The sequence below is a fragment of the Corythoichthys intestinalis genome, unplaced genomic scaffold (assembly GCF_030265065.1).
Source record: "Corythoichthys intestinalis isolate RoL2023-P3 unplaced genomic scaffold, ASM3026506v1 HiC_scaffold_23, whole genome shotgun sequence".
Taxonomy (NCBI): Eukaryota; Metazoa; Chordata; class Actinopteri; order Syngnathiformes; family Syngnathidae; genus Corythoichthys; species Corythoichthys intestinalis.
The window spans coordinates 805324-822925 of NW_026651592.1; the positions used below are offsets into that span (position 1 = coordinate 805324).

The 17602-nt window shown below is 38.8% G+C and overlaps 1 protein-coding gene across 7 annotated transcripts in view; it reads left to right on the top strand.

Moving 5' to 3' along the window:
- The window catches only part of LOC130911193 (teneurin-4-like), a 599534-nt gene extending 583111 nt beyond the window's left edge, over positions 1-16423 (top strand). For all 7 annotated transcript variants that reach the window (XM_057828990.1, XM_057828991.1, XM_057828993.1 and 4 more), the window contains one exon: positions 9248-16423. In XM_057828990.1, coding sequence (XP_057684973.1) covers positions 9248-10006 — 759 coding nt within the window. In that variant the 3' untranslated portion in view covers positions 10007-16423. The remainder of the gene's footprint in view (positions 1-9247) is intronic.
- Positions 16424-17602: the final 1179 nt, after the last annotated feature.

The following is a 17602-nucleotide window of genomic DNA, read 5'->3' on the forward strand; positions in this document are numbered from 1 at the left end:
AAAAAATTTGATTAATCCCATTAATTCATTGAAAAATTTTGCATGATTAATCAAGGTTAATTGCACAAAAATTTTGGATTAAATCATTTAAAAATATATATATATATCTATTCATGACACTAAAAAAATATTAGTGAAACAAGAAAAATAGATTAATCGATTTCACCCGATTAATTGAGATTATTTAATGAAAAATGTTGGATTAAATATTTTGTTTTTTTTGTATAATATATTCATAACAAAAAGAAAAGTGTAACAAGAAAAATAGATGAATCACATTAATTATTCAATAAGTTTGACACGATTAATCGAGATTAATTACAGAAAAATGTTGGATTAAATCTTTTTTTTTTTTTTTTTTTTAATCTTCTCATGACACTGAAAAATAACAAGTAAAACAGGAAAAATAGATTAATCAAATTAATTAATCAATAAATTTGTCACGATTAATCGAGATTAATTACTTAGAAATGTGTGACAAAATCATTTTTTTAATAAATTCATAACACCGGGGGGAAAAAATGTAACAAGAAAAATAGATTAATCAAATTAATTATTCGATAAACTTGACACGATTAATCAAGATTAATTACAGAAAAATGTTGGATTAAATGTTTTTTTTTTTTTTTTTATCTACTCATGACACTGAAAAATAAGTAAAACAAGAAAAATAGAATAATCAAATTAATTAATTAATTAATTTGTCAAGATTAATCGAGATTACTAAGAAATGTGTGACAAAATCGTTTTTTTTTTTTTTTTTTTTTTTTTTTTTATATATATTCATAGCACCTAAGAAAAAAACAAGTGTAACAAGAAAAATAGATGTATCACATTAATTATTCGATAAATTTGACATGACTATTCGAGATTAATTACAGAAAAATGTTGGATTAAATCGGGGTTTTTTTTTTTTTTTTTTTTTTTTTTTTATATCTACTCATGACACTGAAAAATAATATAAGTTAAACAAGAAAAATAGATGAATCGAATGAATTCAACAATAAATTTGTCACAATTGAGATTGATTACAGAAATATGTGTGATTATATCAGTTTTTAGAAATGTACTCATGACACTGAAAAATAACGAGTATAACAAGAAAAATAGATTAATCACATTAATTCATCGAAAGATTTTGCATGATTAATCAAGATTAATTACATAAAAATGTTGGATTAAATCATTTAAAAATATATATCTATTCACGACACTAAAAAATAGCATAAGTGAAACAAGAAAAATAGATTAATCGAATTCATTCACCAATAAATGTGTCACCATTAATCGAGATTAATGAGTTAATCTTGATTATTCAGTACAATTTATCGGTGAAGTCACGCCATTAATCGTCTTTTTTTGTTCTTTTGCTTGTTGCCATGAGTATATTTTTAATCAAAATAATTAGTAGTCAATGGCAGCCTACATATTAGTTCATTTGAATTGACAGTGACAATTTATACTAGAGACTGCAAATCCATGGTATTAAATGCTTTTTTGGGGGTTATATTTGGATTTTTAATGCAGGAATTTTTTTTTAATGTCAGTGGTAGTGAATGAGTTAACCTTGTTTAATCGTCACAATTTATGAGGTGCTTTTTTTGTTTTGTTTTGTGAATATATACAAAGAAAAAGATATTTGATGACAGTGTATGAGTTACTCTCAATTAATCTGCATCCATTTTTTGTGGTATTTTTTTCCATAAATACTAAAAAATGAATCAATAATCAATGGCAGTGAATGAGTTGATCTCAATTAATCGTCAGAATGTACCAATAGATTAATTCCGACTAATCTGTTTTTTTCTTGTCTCACATTAATTCATCGAAAAACTTTGCATGATTAATCGAGATTAATTATTCAAAAATGTTGGATTAAATCATTAGGGAAAAAAATTATCTTATCTATTCATGATACTAAAAAATAGTATTAGTGAAACAAGAAAAATAGATTAATCGATTTGGCCTGATTGAGATTAATTAGTGATGAATGTTGGATTAAATTGTTGTTGTTTTTTTTTTTAATATCTAATCATGAAACTGAAACATAACATAAATAAAACAGGAAAAATAGATTAATCAAATTATTTCATCAATTAATTGGATCTCAATTAATCGTCAGAATGTACCGATAGATTAATTGCGATTAATCATTTTTTTCTTCTTTCACTAGTATTTTTTTATAACTATGAATTCAAAAAATGAAACAATCGCCAAGGATAGTGGATGAGTTAATAGGCATCTTACTGTATTTCCTCAAATGGAAATTTTCATTTAAGGGTCATTGATCACGTTCCAGTCACGTGCCTATTAAAGTGGGAAGCACGGACAAACAATCCGTAATGATTGTTCCAGCGCAAATTGCTCCCATCTTGTGGATCTGGCCCAGCGATTTGACCTTTTTCTTATCTTTTATTCTATGGGAAAAATAGGATCTGGTTTCATTTACTTTTGCTTCGCTGGCCAAGCATGAAAAATGGCTGTTGAGGGTCCGGACAGATGAGGTCCTGTGCCGTGCGAGGCTGGCATTTTGGGTCACGCCTATGCTGCGCATGATGGTACGCTCCGGGAGGTACGCCGTGGGGCGGAGGAACAGGGGGGCATGTCCCCCTTCTGCCCCGTCTGCTCGTAGGACAGATGACCCGGTCTTGTTGATGGCGCAGTAAACAAATATGGACTGATGGGGTAGATCAGGCATGTTTCCATTGCTTGCCTACTCATCCTCACATCAAACTCCTCTCCAGACTACTTCCCTGCCCCAAGCTACCGTTGCGATGAACTGCAATAGTTGACAAAAACAAGAATCAGGCAAGAAGGCAAAGGTTTTTTTTGTTTTTTTTTTACAAGCATCTCCTGCCTTTTCCAAAAATCATTTATTAGAGTCTGTTTTCTTAATCCTTTTAAGCACCAAAGTTTGCGACAAGCAACATTGTCGTCTTTAACAGACCAGAGCTTCAAATATTGTTCCTCATGTAGTGACTTATTTCCACCAAAAGATGGCGGATGTCTTGTAATTAGGGCCCGACCACCAACACGGTGCGAAGGCCCTATAGACCCAACTCACCTACGTCACAAAATGACGTGTCGCTGTATCCGGCCGCCATATTGTCCATCATTTTTTAGACCTATTCTCATTGTTTTCAATTAGTCGTGCAAGTTATAGAGCAATTCATGGAAGCCCCGGTGTTATCTGACGCTGTAAACTCATTGGATGCGTTGCATAAAAGGTTGCTCCAATTTCCAAAATCGTATCTTTGTGAAGCAGGCTTCTTAATACTTAACGACAAGGCGAAGTCGTTAATGGTGAGAGCGGTATGCAGTTGTGTGCAGCTAACATGGCAGGATTTATCTGTGGAAAACTTTTCTACAAGTCCTTCCATGATCAAATGTAAGTTAATATTCCTTTCTTTCAAGAAAGTTTGTAGAGTTTACTTTGGAATCGCTGCATTTGCGCATTTTGCTTTATGCAAAATTTGCATTATGTTTAACGTTACGCGCATGCGCAGAACCGCATCGTTGCAATTTTTGATGGGTTGCAAAATTTGTCAGAACACTGGTCCGTGAAAAAAAGACCCAAATAACACCGGTCCGTGGTGCAAAAAAGGTTGGGGACCCCTGCTCTAAGCAACATTACATTACCCCGTGTGACCCTTTACTTCCAATTTTCTAAAATGGCGACAATCGATAAAAAAAAAAAAAGGTGACTGCGACGCGTCAAGGATAGGTGCATATTGGACTATTTCTTCAATAAAATACACAACTGTGTCTGCCTCATTTACAAAGAGACAGTCGCGGAAGATACGCAACGAGAAATTAAAGCAACTTGAAGCTAATTTAATTTCACAGCAGCAGTATTTCGCAAGAGCCCGAGGGTCGAAAGAGAACGCCACAAAGGCGAGTTTGTTGAAATTATGTATTAAAAAAAATAATAATAATAAAGCAAATGTGACACACAGAAGGGCTTGCTAAAATTTCTTTAAATGTATTGTTCTACGTAAATCAGCCCAGGTAGCCCCCCACATTTTTACCACACCAAATCAGGCCCCCTTTGCAAAAAGTTTGGACACCCCTGTTTAACTGATGATCCGTAGACGAGGCCAGCTTCTTTCAGTTGTTACCAGCTAAATATTATTCAAAAAATAAAGATGGTGGAAGAAATAAGCATCTTGAATTTGAAACGGTATGTTGTCAGCAATTAGCCTGGTAATGATCTTAATTGTGGTTGTCAGCCCAAAACCCTCTAAATATTGATTAAATGCATTTTACCAGATATAAAATGACTACTATATAATCTGTGGTAGTCGTTTGGAGCCCAGTTTTCTTGTCGAATTGCAGCAGTCCATCTCGCTCTCCTCTCCGGGTCTCTCGGAATACGGTAAAATTTCAAGTCTCTCCGTCTATCTTCTGTTTTTGCAACCGCCCGCCACACACGCCTTCACCATTTTGATTATTAATGTTAACGAGCAGAAAAACACGCCATAATAGGAGGAATTTACGAAGCGGTAATGCGTTAACATGACGAGTAGACGGACAACATGGCGCGGGGGCGTGGCTGTGACGTCACGTGAGCAGGGTCTATTGTTCTGGAAAGGATTATTATTCTTTCTTCATGGCAAATGAAAATGGCCCTTTTGGAGGTCTTAACCCTTTAACACCTAAGCCTATTTTGGCCGAATTTGCATGCATTTGATGTTGCCTTTATATTTCAAAGAAAAAATTGTTTACAATGGCCATGTTGGGTCCCTTTTTTCAGGACACCTTGAACTTCATGTCCAAACTGTTGTTTTCTTCACTGACCAATTTTAATCCACATTTTGGACCCAAAAAGACAAAAAAATCCCAAAATGTTTTTTCAAAATTTGTAATGTTGACGTCCCACTGACAACCAAACGTGCTCGACCAACCGTTTTGAAGCTTGATCATATTTATTCAACTTGTTTGGATAAACATTCAATAGAAAAAAAAAAAGATTGAATAGCTTTATGTTTGACAATTCAACACAAACAGCAGGTATGGTCATAGGCGTTTTTGGCCTTTACACATACTATGGTCAAAACAGGTTATATACAGTGCAAAATAGTGAGAAAAAAATTATATATATCATCTAACACAGAAAGGGTTTGGAGGATATCTCTTTGTGAAGTTAGGTGTTGTACCCATCACCTTATCAAAAGTATATACCTACATGCAATCAAGCTTCTGGAACACACATCTACATAAAAATTGAAAAGATTATAGTAAAGAAAAAATATATATAACATTGAAAAAAAGTATTTAAAAAAATATTGACAAGTAGTTCACTTCAATTCAAAATTTGCAGGCATGTGACCCAATAAAGTTGTTTTTTGTTTTGTTTTTGGCGCACTCAATAAAGCTTGAACAGGTCACGGAGCTGCGTCTCACACACAACGTCACACAGCCTACTCTTTCGCCGTTTGCACACTGCCGTCACTTCTATTCGCCGAGACGCCGACTCATGCAAAGAAAAAGACGACAAATACGGCTGATCTTCCTCCTTGAGTTAATGAAATAATGCATTAGCTTGCGCTAAATGTAGTTTTATATTCATTCTGCACGTTTCAAAGTCGCTCGCTCAAACCAACCGGCCGTTGCTTGCGTCGCATGCCTCCCTTTCATTAGTTGGCGCCTCGTTCGGAAATTTATTAAAAATGATCATATTCGGTTCGTCCTACTTGACATCAGAACGGCTCTTGGGATATGTACTCTTTTGTGCTGCTTTCGGTTTTGAAAAAGGACATGAAATGATGGAAATATGGAGATCGATACATGGTCCATGCAGCGTTTGAATGCATATTTATGAGTGCAATAAAACTATAAAACTCAAATGACATTATCTCCCGTTTTTCTTGGTCGATTGACTTCAAATAAAAAGTGGACATCAACTTCCGCACTTTCAAATGAGACCAACCAGCGGCATGTGGGTGACGTAATTACAGCATGACGAAGCTTCAAAGACGACATGTTAAACGCGTCGCTGCCGACACGTTCGGTGTTAAAGGGTTAACATGCTCAAAAACTCACCAAAATTTGCACAAACATGCGAATTCGCGAAAATTTCGATAATTTGGCATTGTTGTAAAAAAAAATGGCTCTGTGGCGCCCCCTGGAATTTTTTAAAAAAGGCCTCTCCATTTAGGTTTTTTCAACGTAGAGCGATGAAATTTGGGAAGTCGATACCTTGGGCCAAAATGCTTCAAAAAGTCTCTTGCACCCATATTCCAAACCCAATAGGAAATCGGGTATTTTGGATTGAATATTGAAAAACATGCCATTTTTGTCGAAAACCAGGGTGCACGTTTGAGACCATTGCGCCAAGGCAGTTAGTGGGATCCTCCTCAAAATTGATGACACTCTTCATGAGATATATGAGATGTTAAATTATCAAAATGGTGAGTTTTCATTCACGGGCCTGACCTGGGCGGAGTACCAAAATCGGGTTTATTTGGGGATTAGGGTTAGGGTTTAGGGTTAGGGCTTCTTCAGGGCAAATGAAAATGGCCAATTTGAAGTTCTGAACATGCTCGAAAACTCACTATAATTTGCACATATTAAAATGGTGAGTTTTCATTCACGGGCTGACCTGTGTGGGGCAGTTTTTTTGTGTTAGGGTTAGGGGTTAGGGTTCACACTCTGCTACATCTTCTGTGGGAGAAAAAAAATACTATGTACTTTTCAATGACATATATTAGGGATAATTGGTTCATCTGATGACAGCAGTGAAGAACTGCTTTGACTCACTAAGGCTGTTACTTCACACTCTGCTACTTCATCTGGAGGAGAAAAAAAGATACGTTGTATTTTTCATCGTGCCAAAGTCGATGGGGTGCCAAAGACGGACGTTTTTTTTTGACAAAACACCAAATTCAGAAAATGACTAATAACTCCCTGATACAACGTTCAATCTTTATCCTATCCGACATTTATGCGAGGTATCCCAGCCTGAACACGACTGCATTGAAATATCACCCATTAGGCCTGGCGCCCCCTGCTGGCAACAGGAAATGGCCTTTTTTACGAGACCGACTCTTCCTCAAAGAGGAAAAAAACCTAATCACCCCCTCCAAAAAAAATCACCGAAAAGAAATTGGAGAAATCAACACAGTACTCCCAAGGGCCCGTTGAGTCCTGCTTGCAGGGCTAGTTATGTCTGGCGTTGTTGTGCTGCGTTAGCTTAGTACATGTTGACAGAACGACAGAATGGTCATACAGCAACAAAGGAATAGAGAGATAAAATAAAAAAGAAAGCCCGTGGATAGCATGCTAGCAGACTGCAAAAATCTGCAGCTCATTCTCGGTGTGACATCGTCTTCTGCTTGGAGATTTTCCTTGTGGGTGGGGCCAAGCAGCTGAGAAAGGCAGAAAAATCAACAGGTTATTACCAAACTCTTCGACTAGAATAGTGTTTGTGTTAGCATATTGACAGCGCTAAGTGTCAAAACCATTTTGACTGAGAGGGTCAAACATACAGAGGGCAAATAAGTATTTAGTCAACCACTAATTGTGCAAGTTCTTAGAGAGGCCTGTAATTGTCAACATGGGTAAACCTCAACCATGAGACAGAATGTGGGGAAGAAAAACAGAAAATCACATTGTTTGATTTTTAAAGAATTTATTTGCAAATCATGGTGGACAATAAGTATTTGGTCAATACCAAAAGTTAATCACAATACTTTGTTATGTACCCTTTGTTGGCAATAACGGAGGCCAAACGTTTTCTGTAACTCTTCACAAGCTTTTCACACACTGTTGCTGGTATTTTGGCCCATCGCTCCATGCAGATCTCCTCTAGAGCAGTGATGTTTTGGGGCTGTCGTTGGGCAACACGGACTTTCAACTCCCTCCACAGATTTTCTACGGGTTGAGATCTGGAGACTGGCTAGGCCACGCCAGGACCTTGAAATGCTTCTTACGAAGCCACTCCTTTGTTGTCCTGGCTGGTCTGGGATCATTGTCATTCTGAAAGACCCAGCGACGTCTCATCTTCAATGCCCTTGCTGATGGAAGGAGATTTTCACTCAAAATCTCTCGATACATGGCCCCATTCATTCTTTCCTTTACACAGATCAGTCGTCCTGGTCCCTTTGCAGAATAACAGCCCCAAAGCATGATGTTTCCACCCCCATGCTTCCCAGTGGGTATGGTGTTCTTCGGATGCAATTCAGTATTCTTTCTCCTCCAAACACGAAAACCTGTGTTTCTACCAAAAAGTTCTATTTTGGTTTCATCTGACCATAACACATTCTCCCAGTCCTCTTCTGGATCATCAAAATGCTCTCTAGCGAACCGCAGACAGGTCTGGACGTGTACTTTCTTCAGCAAGGGGACACGTCTGGCAGTTCAGGATTTGCGTCCCTGGCGGCGCATTGTGTTACTGATAGTAGCCTTTGTTACTGTGGTCCCAGCTCTCTGTAGTTCATTCACTAGGTCCCCCCCGTGTGGTTCTGGGATTTTTGCTCACCGTTCTTGTTATCATTTTGACGCCACAGGGTGAGATCTTGCATGGAGCCCCAGATCAAAGGAGATTATCATTGGTCTTGTATGTCTTCCATTTTCCAATAATTGCTCCCACAGTTGATTTCTTTACACCAAGCGTTTTACCTGTTGCTGATTCATTCTTCCCAGCCTGGTGCAGGTCTACAATTTTGTCTCTGCTGTCCTTCGACAGCTCTTTGGTCTTGGCCATAGTGGAGTTTGGAGTGTGACTGACTGAGATTGTGGACAGGTGTCTTTTATACCGATAATGAGTTAAAACAGGTGCCATTAATACAGGTAACGAGTGGAACCTCGTTAGACCTCGTTAAAAGAAGTTAGACCACTTTGACAGCCAGAAATCTTGCTTGTTTGTGTAGGTAACGAAATACTTATTTTCCACTCTAATTTGGAAATAAATTTTTAAAATCAAACAATGTGATTTTCTGTTTTTTTTCCCCACATTCTGTCTCTCATGTTTGAGGTTTACCCATGTTGACAATTACAGGCCTCTCTATGCTTTTCAAGTAGGAGAACTTGCACAATTGGTGGTTGACTAAATACTTATTTGCCCCACTGTATAATGCGTTCCAGACAGTCCAATTTGTTTTCCCTGCAGTAGATGGATGTAAACATTGAATGTTCATTCACTGCTAATCCTCCCAGTTCGGAAGGATTGGGCGTTTATCGCCGTCAGGGGCAGGCAATGTTTGAAAGTGGACACGTGGATTAATGTATTCGTGTCTTTGCTTTTCAGTCGCTGCTGGGTGTTCAGTGTGAAGTTCAGCGTCAGTTGAAAGCCTTCGTGAAGTTGGAGCGCTTCGGCCAGATCTACGATGCCAAAAGCGCCGGCTGCCCCCAGACTGAGCCCAAAACGGCATTTGCCTCGGCGGGCTCCATCTTTGGCAAGGGCGTCAAGTTCTCCATCCGCGACGGCCGCATCAGCACGGACATCATCAGCCTGGCTAACGAGGACGGGCGTCGCATGGCCGCCGTGCTGAACGACGCCTTCTACCTGGAAGCGCTTCGCTACACGATCGCCGGCGTGGACACGCACCACTTCGTCAAGCTGGGCTCGGTGGAGGGCGACCTGGGCCTCATCGGCATGGCGGTGGGCCGCCGCACGCTGGAGAACGGCGTCAACGTGACGGTGTCGCAGGTCAATGCCGTGCTCAACGGCCGCACTCGCCGTATCACCGACATCCAGCTGCAGTACGGCGCGCTTAGCCTCAACACGCGATACGGCAGCAGCGTGGACGAAGAGAAGGCACGGCTGCTGGAGGCGGCGCGTCAGCGGGCCGTGGCGCAGGCGTGGGCCCGAGAACGCCAGAGACTACGCGACGGCGAAGAGGGCTCGCGCACCTGGACCGAGGGCGAGAAGCAGCAGCTGCTGGGCTCGGGGAAAGTGCAGGGCTACGACGGCTTCTACGTGGTGTCGGCCGAGCAGTACCCCGAGCTGGCCGACAGCGTCAACAACGTCCACTTCATGAGACAGAGCGAAATGGGCCGCAGGTGACATGAACGCGCTACGCGGCGCGACGGACTCGCGTGGACCACAGCGGACCTCTTGCCAAAGACGCTTCGGTACGCCGCCGTATTGGTTATTTGTGTGTGCAACTTGATTTGGAATAGAAAAGATCACAAAAAAAAAAAAAAAACATGGACTTGCAGTCTATCCGGGTTGTCATTTGTTCTTTCCATTTTTTTCATATAGAAATGAAAATCCCAAAATATAATGCAAAAACATTTTCGGTGTGTAATTGAATTTTAGTATTTTTTTGGACTACAAGTCGCACCTTAGTATAGCTCGCACAAGCCAAAGTATGCACAAAGAAGAGGGGGGAAAAAACCGTCACATTTTTATTTATCAGAAACCAAGTATAAACATTGTCCATTGAAGTATTATTGGTAAAATGGAGATAAACAGGCTAAATAGGCATCTGTAACATAAAAACATAACAATCTTGCCACTGTCAGAGTGAAAAGAACATAATGACTGAGTATAAGTCAAAGTGTCAAACTGTGAGGAAATTGCGACTTATAGTCCAGAAAATACGGTGCACTGAGGTTAATTTGTGGCAGATCATTTGGGCCTTTTAAAGCGACACAAAACCACAAATACTGTATTGGCCCGAATACAAGACGGTGTTTTTTGCATTGAAATAAGACTGAAAAATAGGGTGTTATCTTAAATTCGCGGTCTAGACGTTATACCCATTCACGACGCTAGATTGCGCCAGATATCATTGAAGCCTTGTTCTGTCATGACTAGGGCTGTCAAATGATTAATATTTTTAATCGAGGTAATCACAGCTTAAAAATTAATTAATCGTAATTAATCGCAATTCAAACCATCTATAAAATATGCCTTATTTTTCTGTAAATCATTGTTGGAATGCAAAGATACGACACAAGATGGATATATACATTCAACATACTGTACATAAGTACTGTATTTGTTTAAAGCGATCCATGGATAGAAAGACTTGTAGTTCTTAAGATAAATTTTAGTTCAAGTTATAAAAATTTTATATTAAAACCCCTCTTCATGTTTTTGTTTTAATAAAATTTGTAAAATTTTCAGTCAAAAAATAAACTAGTAGCTCGCCATTGTTGATGTCAATAATTACACAGTGCTCATGGTGCTGAAACCCATAAAATCAGCCGCACCCAAGCGCCAGCAGAGGGCGATAAAACACCAAAAAACACAAGTAACAAGTGGACATGACTGTGCTGTCATTTTAATCGGTTCAAACGGGGCATGTGCGTTAAATGCGTCAAATATTTTAACGTGATTAATTGAAAAAAATTAATTACCGCCCGTTATCGCGATAATTTTGACAGGCCTAATATATACCCAAAAAATGTATGTTAAAAATAGGTGGGGGGGCGTGACCCTATTTCACAGTTTTTCCACTTTATGCGATTGGTGCATAAAATCAGTCGCACCCAAGCGCCAGCAGAGGGAGACAAAAACACAAGTAACAAGTGGACATGACACTCTGCTGTCATTTTAATCTGTATGAGCGCGGCATGTGTGTTAATTGCGTCAAATATTTTAACGTGATTAATGAAAAAAATTAATTACCGCCGGTTAACGCGATAATTTTGACAGCCCTAGTGATGACAGATCTCAGCTACTCTCAGGTATTGCATCATTTTATTGCAATGTTTTTCTTTATTCAGATTTTTTTCAAGACTACAGTTACAGTTAGACTTCACTTTGATGGTTAATGCAGATATTGCAATTTTTTATTTTTTTTTATCACAATACATTGGTTTATTTACATTTAAAAACCAGAAACCATTCATTTATGAATGTGATTGCCCTTTAGTTTACATATTTAAATGTTCAGATATTAAGATTTGAATGAGGCAAAATAACATGCTTTTTCTCTCACATATATTGTTAGAATCATTTGTTTCGGATGTACTGTAATTATTTTCTGTATAAAAATTAATTGGGTGTTCAAAAAGTCTTTTTTCAAACAAGTCTTGAAAAAGAGGGGGTCTTCTTATAATCAGGGCCGTCTTATATTCGGACCAATACGGTATATCTTTTCATGGGACTGACAAAATGAAACTTTGACAGAATAAAAAGTAGTCTGTGTGCAGCTTATGTAATAGAGTTCATTTATTTTCCCCTCAAAATTTAGCCATTAATATTTGTCATTTTCCCTTCAAAATGTCCCGTGACTCGTTACAGGAGTGCTGTCAGCATTGCTGCAGAGATTGAAGAGGTGGGGGGGTCAGCCTGTTAGTGCTCTGACCATACGCCGCACTCTACATCAAATTGGTGTGCATGACTGTCACCCCACGAGGAAGCCTCTTCTGAAAACTGTACACATGAAAGCCCGCAAACAGTTTGCGAAGACATGTCAACAGAGCACATGGATCACTGAAACCATGTCCTATGGTCTGATGCAGTGTTTTTCAACCGGTGTGCCGCGGCACACTAGTGTGCCGTGAGAGATTGTCAGGTGTGCTGCGAGAAATTATCCAATATTGCATTTATTGCAAGGAAAGACTAGGTAGAAAGTTAAGGTTGTTTGCAGATGAGCGAGGTATTGCTCGTGTCACGTTAAAGAACTGCTGTGATTTCTATCCATCAGCCACCTTGCTGTCCACAACAATGTGGACCTCAGCACATCTACTGTACATAATTGGATTAGGCTAATCAAGTGTCGATATACGGAAAAGTGTCCTTTCCATTTTATCCATATGTGACGACCGTCAATCCTTCCCCTGTGTTTTATTCCAACACATTGTCGAGGACAGCAAGAATGAAACACCCGTCACTTCAAAACAAGTCGATTTGACTATTTTGTTCGCTTTTGTGTAAACACAGAGAAACAGGCAACTTTTTGGAGGAACAACTGCAAATGAGAAAGCCCTCAAAGCCAGTTGCCTTGTTGCTGAACTTGTTGCTAAATTCAAAAAGTCCCACACCGTGGCAGAGAAATTCATACTATCTGCCTGCAAAGTCATTGTCAGCGAGAGGCTTGGCCCTGATGAGGTTAACCCTTTAACACCTAAGCCTATTTTGGCCGAATTTGCATGCATTTTATGTTGCCTTTATATTTCAAAGAAAAAATTGTTCGCAATGGCCAAGTCGGGTCCCTTTTTTCAGGACACCTTGAACTTCATTTCCAAACTGTTGTTTTCTTCACTGACCCATTATAATCCACATTTTGGACCCAAAAAGACAAAAAAAATCCCAAAACCTTTTTTCAAAATTTGTAATGTTGATGTCCCATTGACAACCAAACATGCTCGACCAACCGTTTTGAAGCTTGATAATATTTATTCAACTTGTTAGGATAAACATTCAATAGAAAAAAATAAGATTGAATAGTTTTATGCCTGACAATTTAACACAAACAGCAGGTATGGTCATAGGCGTTTTTGGCCTTTACACATACTATGGTCAAAACAGGTTATATACAGTGCAAAATAGTGAGGAAAAAAATTATATACATCATATAACACAAAAAGGGTTTGGAGGATATCTGTGAATGTAAGTGTTGTACCCATCACCTTATCAAAAGTAAATACATACATGCAATCAAGCATCTCGAACACACATCTACATAAAAATTGAAAAGATTATAGTTTAGTTCAATTCAAATTTTTCAGGCATGCGACCCAATAATTTTTTTTTTTTTTTGCGCACTCAATAAAGCTGCTTCTTGAACAGCTCACGGAGCTGCGTCACACATAACGTCACACAGCCTACTCTTTCGCCGTTTGCGCGCTGCTGTCACTTCTACTCGCCGAGACGCTGACTCATCCAAAGAAAACAACGACAAATACGCTTCATCTTCTTCCTTGAGTTAATGAAATAATGCATTAGCTTGCGCTAAATGTAGTTTGAGATGCATTCTGCACGTTTCAAAGTCGCTCGCTCAAACCAACCGGCCGTTGCTTGCTTCGCATGCCTCCCTTTCATTAGTTGGCGCCTCGCTCGGAAATTTATTAAAAATGATCACATTTGGTTCGTCCTTCTTGACATCACAACAGCTCTTGGGATATGTAGTCTTTTGTGCTGCTTTCGGTTTTGAAAAAGGACAAGAAATGATGGAAATATGGAGATAGATACATGGTCCATGCAGCATTTGAATGCATGTTTATGAGTGCAATAAAACTATAAAACTCAAATGACATTATCTCCCATTTTTCTTGGTCGATTAACATCAAATAAAAAGTGGTGTGGACATCAACTTCCGCACCTTCAAATGAGACCAACCAGCGGCATGTGGGTGACGTAATTACAGCGTGACGAAGCTTCAAAGACGATATGCTAAACACGTCTCTGCCGACACGTTTGGTGTTAAAGGGTTAAAGACATTGCTAAAGTCCCCCTCTCTGGTAAGTCTGAGCTTTTGAAGCCTAACTTTGATTTTTTTTAAAATACCGTAATTTAAGGCGCACCCATGTATTACGCGCACCCCAAATTTACTTGAAAAAAAAAATTGGGGGAAATTATTGTACCTGTTTATAACGCGCACCCTAATTTTAGCACCAATAAATAGAAGAATACAAGAAAACAGAGCTCATGTACAGATACAGAAATGTCATTTTACTGACTGGTGAAACACAGCACAAGCATAGCACATTGGTAGTTTAAAACAATACCGTAAACTGACAATATGTACAGTAATAATATGATCTGACAACTTCTTCAGCTTACCAGAATCCAGGAGAAAACAAAACAGATGTGACTTTTTTTTTTTAAAGGCTGCTGTATAACTTGCACGTTTCATCATGATGAATAAATGTTTCTTCCATGGATTGATACGGTACAATAAAAGTGGTGATTTAGGTCAGAAATCAGGCGAGCGCATCGCTGTTGACTCGAATGTAACAATAGGAACTATTGTTATTTGGATTTGAGTTTCCCGAAGGACAGATATAGTTGACGGACACAGAAAATTTGTGTTATGTTTGTTACAGTCCGAGTTGCGGAGCTGCAATAAACGTTGACTCAAATGAGTTCAAGAAACTAAACTCTGCTTTATGAAGAGTGAAAAAAGCAGAATTTAACACAGACGAAATCATTCGACCAATCAGAGTGAAGTATTACCGTGTAGCGAGTTATAACAGAATTCACCAGTGGAACTTATGTTGGTACGTTGTATAGTTCCAGGGGGGAGGTATTTTGTTGAGGGAACAGCCGGAAAGATAGTTATATTCCGCGGGTTGCATGTGAGACAGACATTGCTACTGTATTTTGTTGCAGCCTAAATGTCAATAAAGCAACGCGGATTAGCTCCGTTGTTTGATACTCCGCCTCCGACTCCTTCCCTAGCTCGCCACGACCAAAACAAAATGGTGACGTCACCGGGGGTGAAAGTGGGCCAGAACGGTCAGGAACGCAGTTCCGGTATAAGATTCAGGGCCGGAATGCTGTTCTGGTACACGGTGCTTTGATTCCGAAAATATGACGGCAACTGTCAAAACGCTATGTGGAAAAAAAAATAAAAATGCTAAGCTGCCACACATGCATTTTATCTCCAAGAAGAAAACAACCTACCAACAACAGATTTACACACACAAGTGTTAACAACAAGCATAAAAATTGCTTGTGTAGGGTAATCCGTTTCCACCAATATTTATTATATATTTTATTCCGCGGACGGCATGGAGGTTTCCCCAGCTGCTGCAGTTATCTGAGTCTGATGATGATGAGTGACATCAATGTGCGAATGCACGCAGCAAAGCAAAACACCTGGACTCAATTATCCGTTCAATTGGCTGACATACTGACATGTGATCAGCAGAGATAGTTAGCTCTGATTGGTTCAAATGTGCATGTTTTCTGGAACAGCAAAAAAAAAAAAAAAAAAAAAAGTTGTTGATTTGATGTGACAAAAAGGGCAATGCAACATATAATGGATCAAATCAAAGAGCAACGAAAGAGTTGAGGCTTATTTATCATATTTAGTTTTATTTGCTCTGATGGGTAGGTTCAGAACTTCTTAGCTGTCAATGTGCACTTTGGACTTATATTTGTTCATTTATATTAGGCTACTTATTCATTTCCTTATGATTTAAAAAAGTCAATGTTTGCGCAATCTTAAATATATTCCATTTCACTCTGCATAATAAAAGTCATTTTTACTTATTTTTCTGAATGTATGTTACTTATATCCTTATTATTAAAAATAAGAAAAAAAAGTCAATGTTTACATTAAATTCAATTTTAATATACATCCTATGTTCTTAAGTAGATAAAATTGAGATTTGGCATTTAGTATGTGAGGAAATGAGGGAAAATAAAAAATTAGGATATGCTGGTTGGGGTTATTGCTGTTTTTGTTAACTTTTATTTTTGCAAATCATTGAAAAAATACAATTTTGAATGAAAATCAGTTTTTGTATGTGTTATAGAAACAAATGTGCTTAAACAGTTTTCTTTGTATTTCAGTAGTGTAAGAGGTTTGCCCCCCCCCCCCCCCCCCCCCCAAAATGAAAGAGAAAAATAAAAAATTTCTGGCTCCGTGGCGACATTCACGTCGGGGAGTTCCGGTGTTCTGCCAAAATATGCTACATCGGCCTAACGTCTACATTAGTCGAATTTGACACCTAAAGTACTACCGTGCGCTCTAAACTTGTTTTGTTTAGATGCATACAGGAATAAGGTACTAAAAAATACCTGCAGAAAATACTTAAATGTAGTTATATCAAATAAGGACGGTTTAAACACGCTACGTAACTAATGTGGTCAACTGCTTCAAAGCTAACACAAAAAAACACAATGGTTATAAGTATGAGAGGGTAATACATGCAAAAAGTATCTTTGAGGCTGTGAAAAGGTTCTAAATAACTAAATAAAAACAAAAATAGTGAGTAATCGCCGCCTCTAACCGATGTGCGCATGCGTGTGAATGCATGCGCAAGCGCCCTGAGCATTGTGTAGGACATTTCGCCGCGGAGTAAGGAATGGCCGAACACCGGCAAGAAATTCTAGCCACTTTCACCCTTGGACGTCACGTACCGTAATGGTCGTCAGCAGATCGCCGCATACGTTTCTTCAACACAACATGGACGTGTCAATAAAAAAAAAAAAATCGGTCTTTATCTACAGTATATAATTATTTTTTTTGTCTCCATCCCTGTACCCGTTTATAATGCGCACCATGATTTTACAAGTTGATTTTGGGGGGAAAAACAGCGCGTTATATTCGGGAAATTCGGGAGAGACAAAGACCTTCGTGTGCGTCTTTCTTCAATTCCAGCCAGGATATCGGCTTTGTGTTCATCTAAACAGGCTCAAGTCACACTGAGTTAGAATAAATAATGAGAAATTATTGGATAATTGAATATATTTTACAGGAAGTAATTTTGGAACATTTTTGGTTTGTGGTGTACCGCGACATTTTTTCCTATGCAAAACCGTGCCGTGACTCAGAAAAGGTTGAAAAACACTGGTGTGATGAGACGGGCGGGCTTTCTTGTGTACCGTCAAAATTTGAGACAGTTGTTTGTTTCCCACTTAAAAATGGAAAGACAAAATGATGCCCAGATTGCATTGCAGATTTAGAACAGTGCCCTTTTCTCAGATTCTTGAACAGTCTTTGCCCTCCAAGTGCGGCTGGTAGAGGATCAAAAC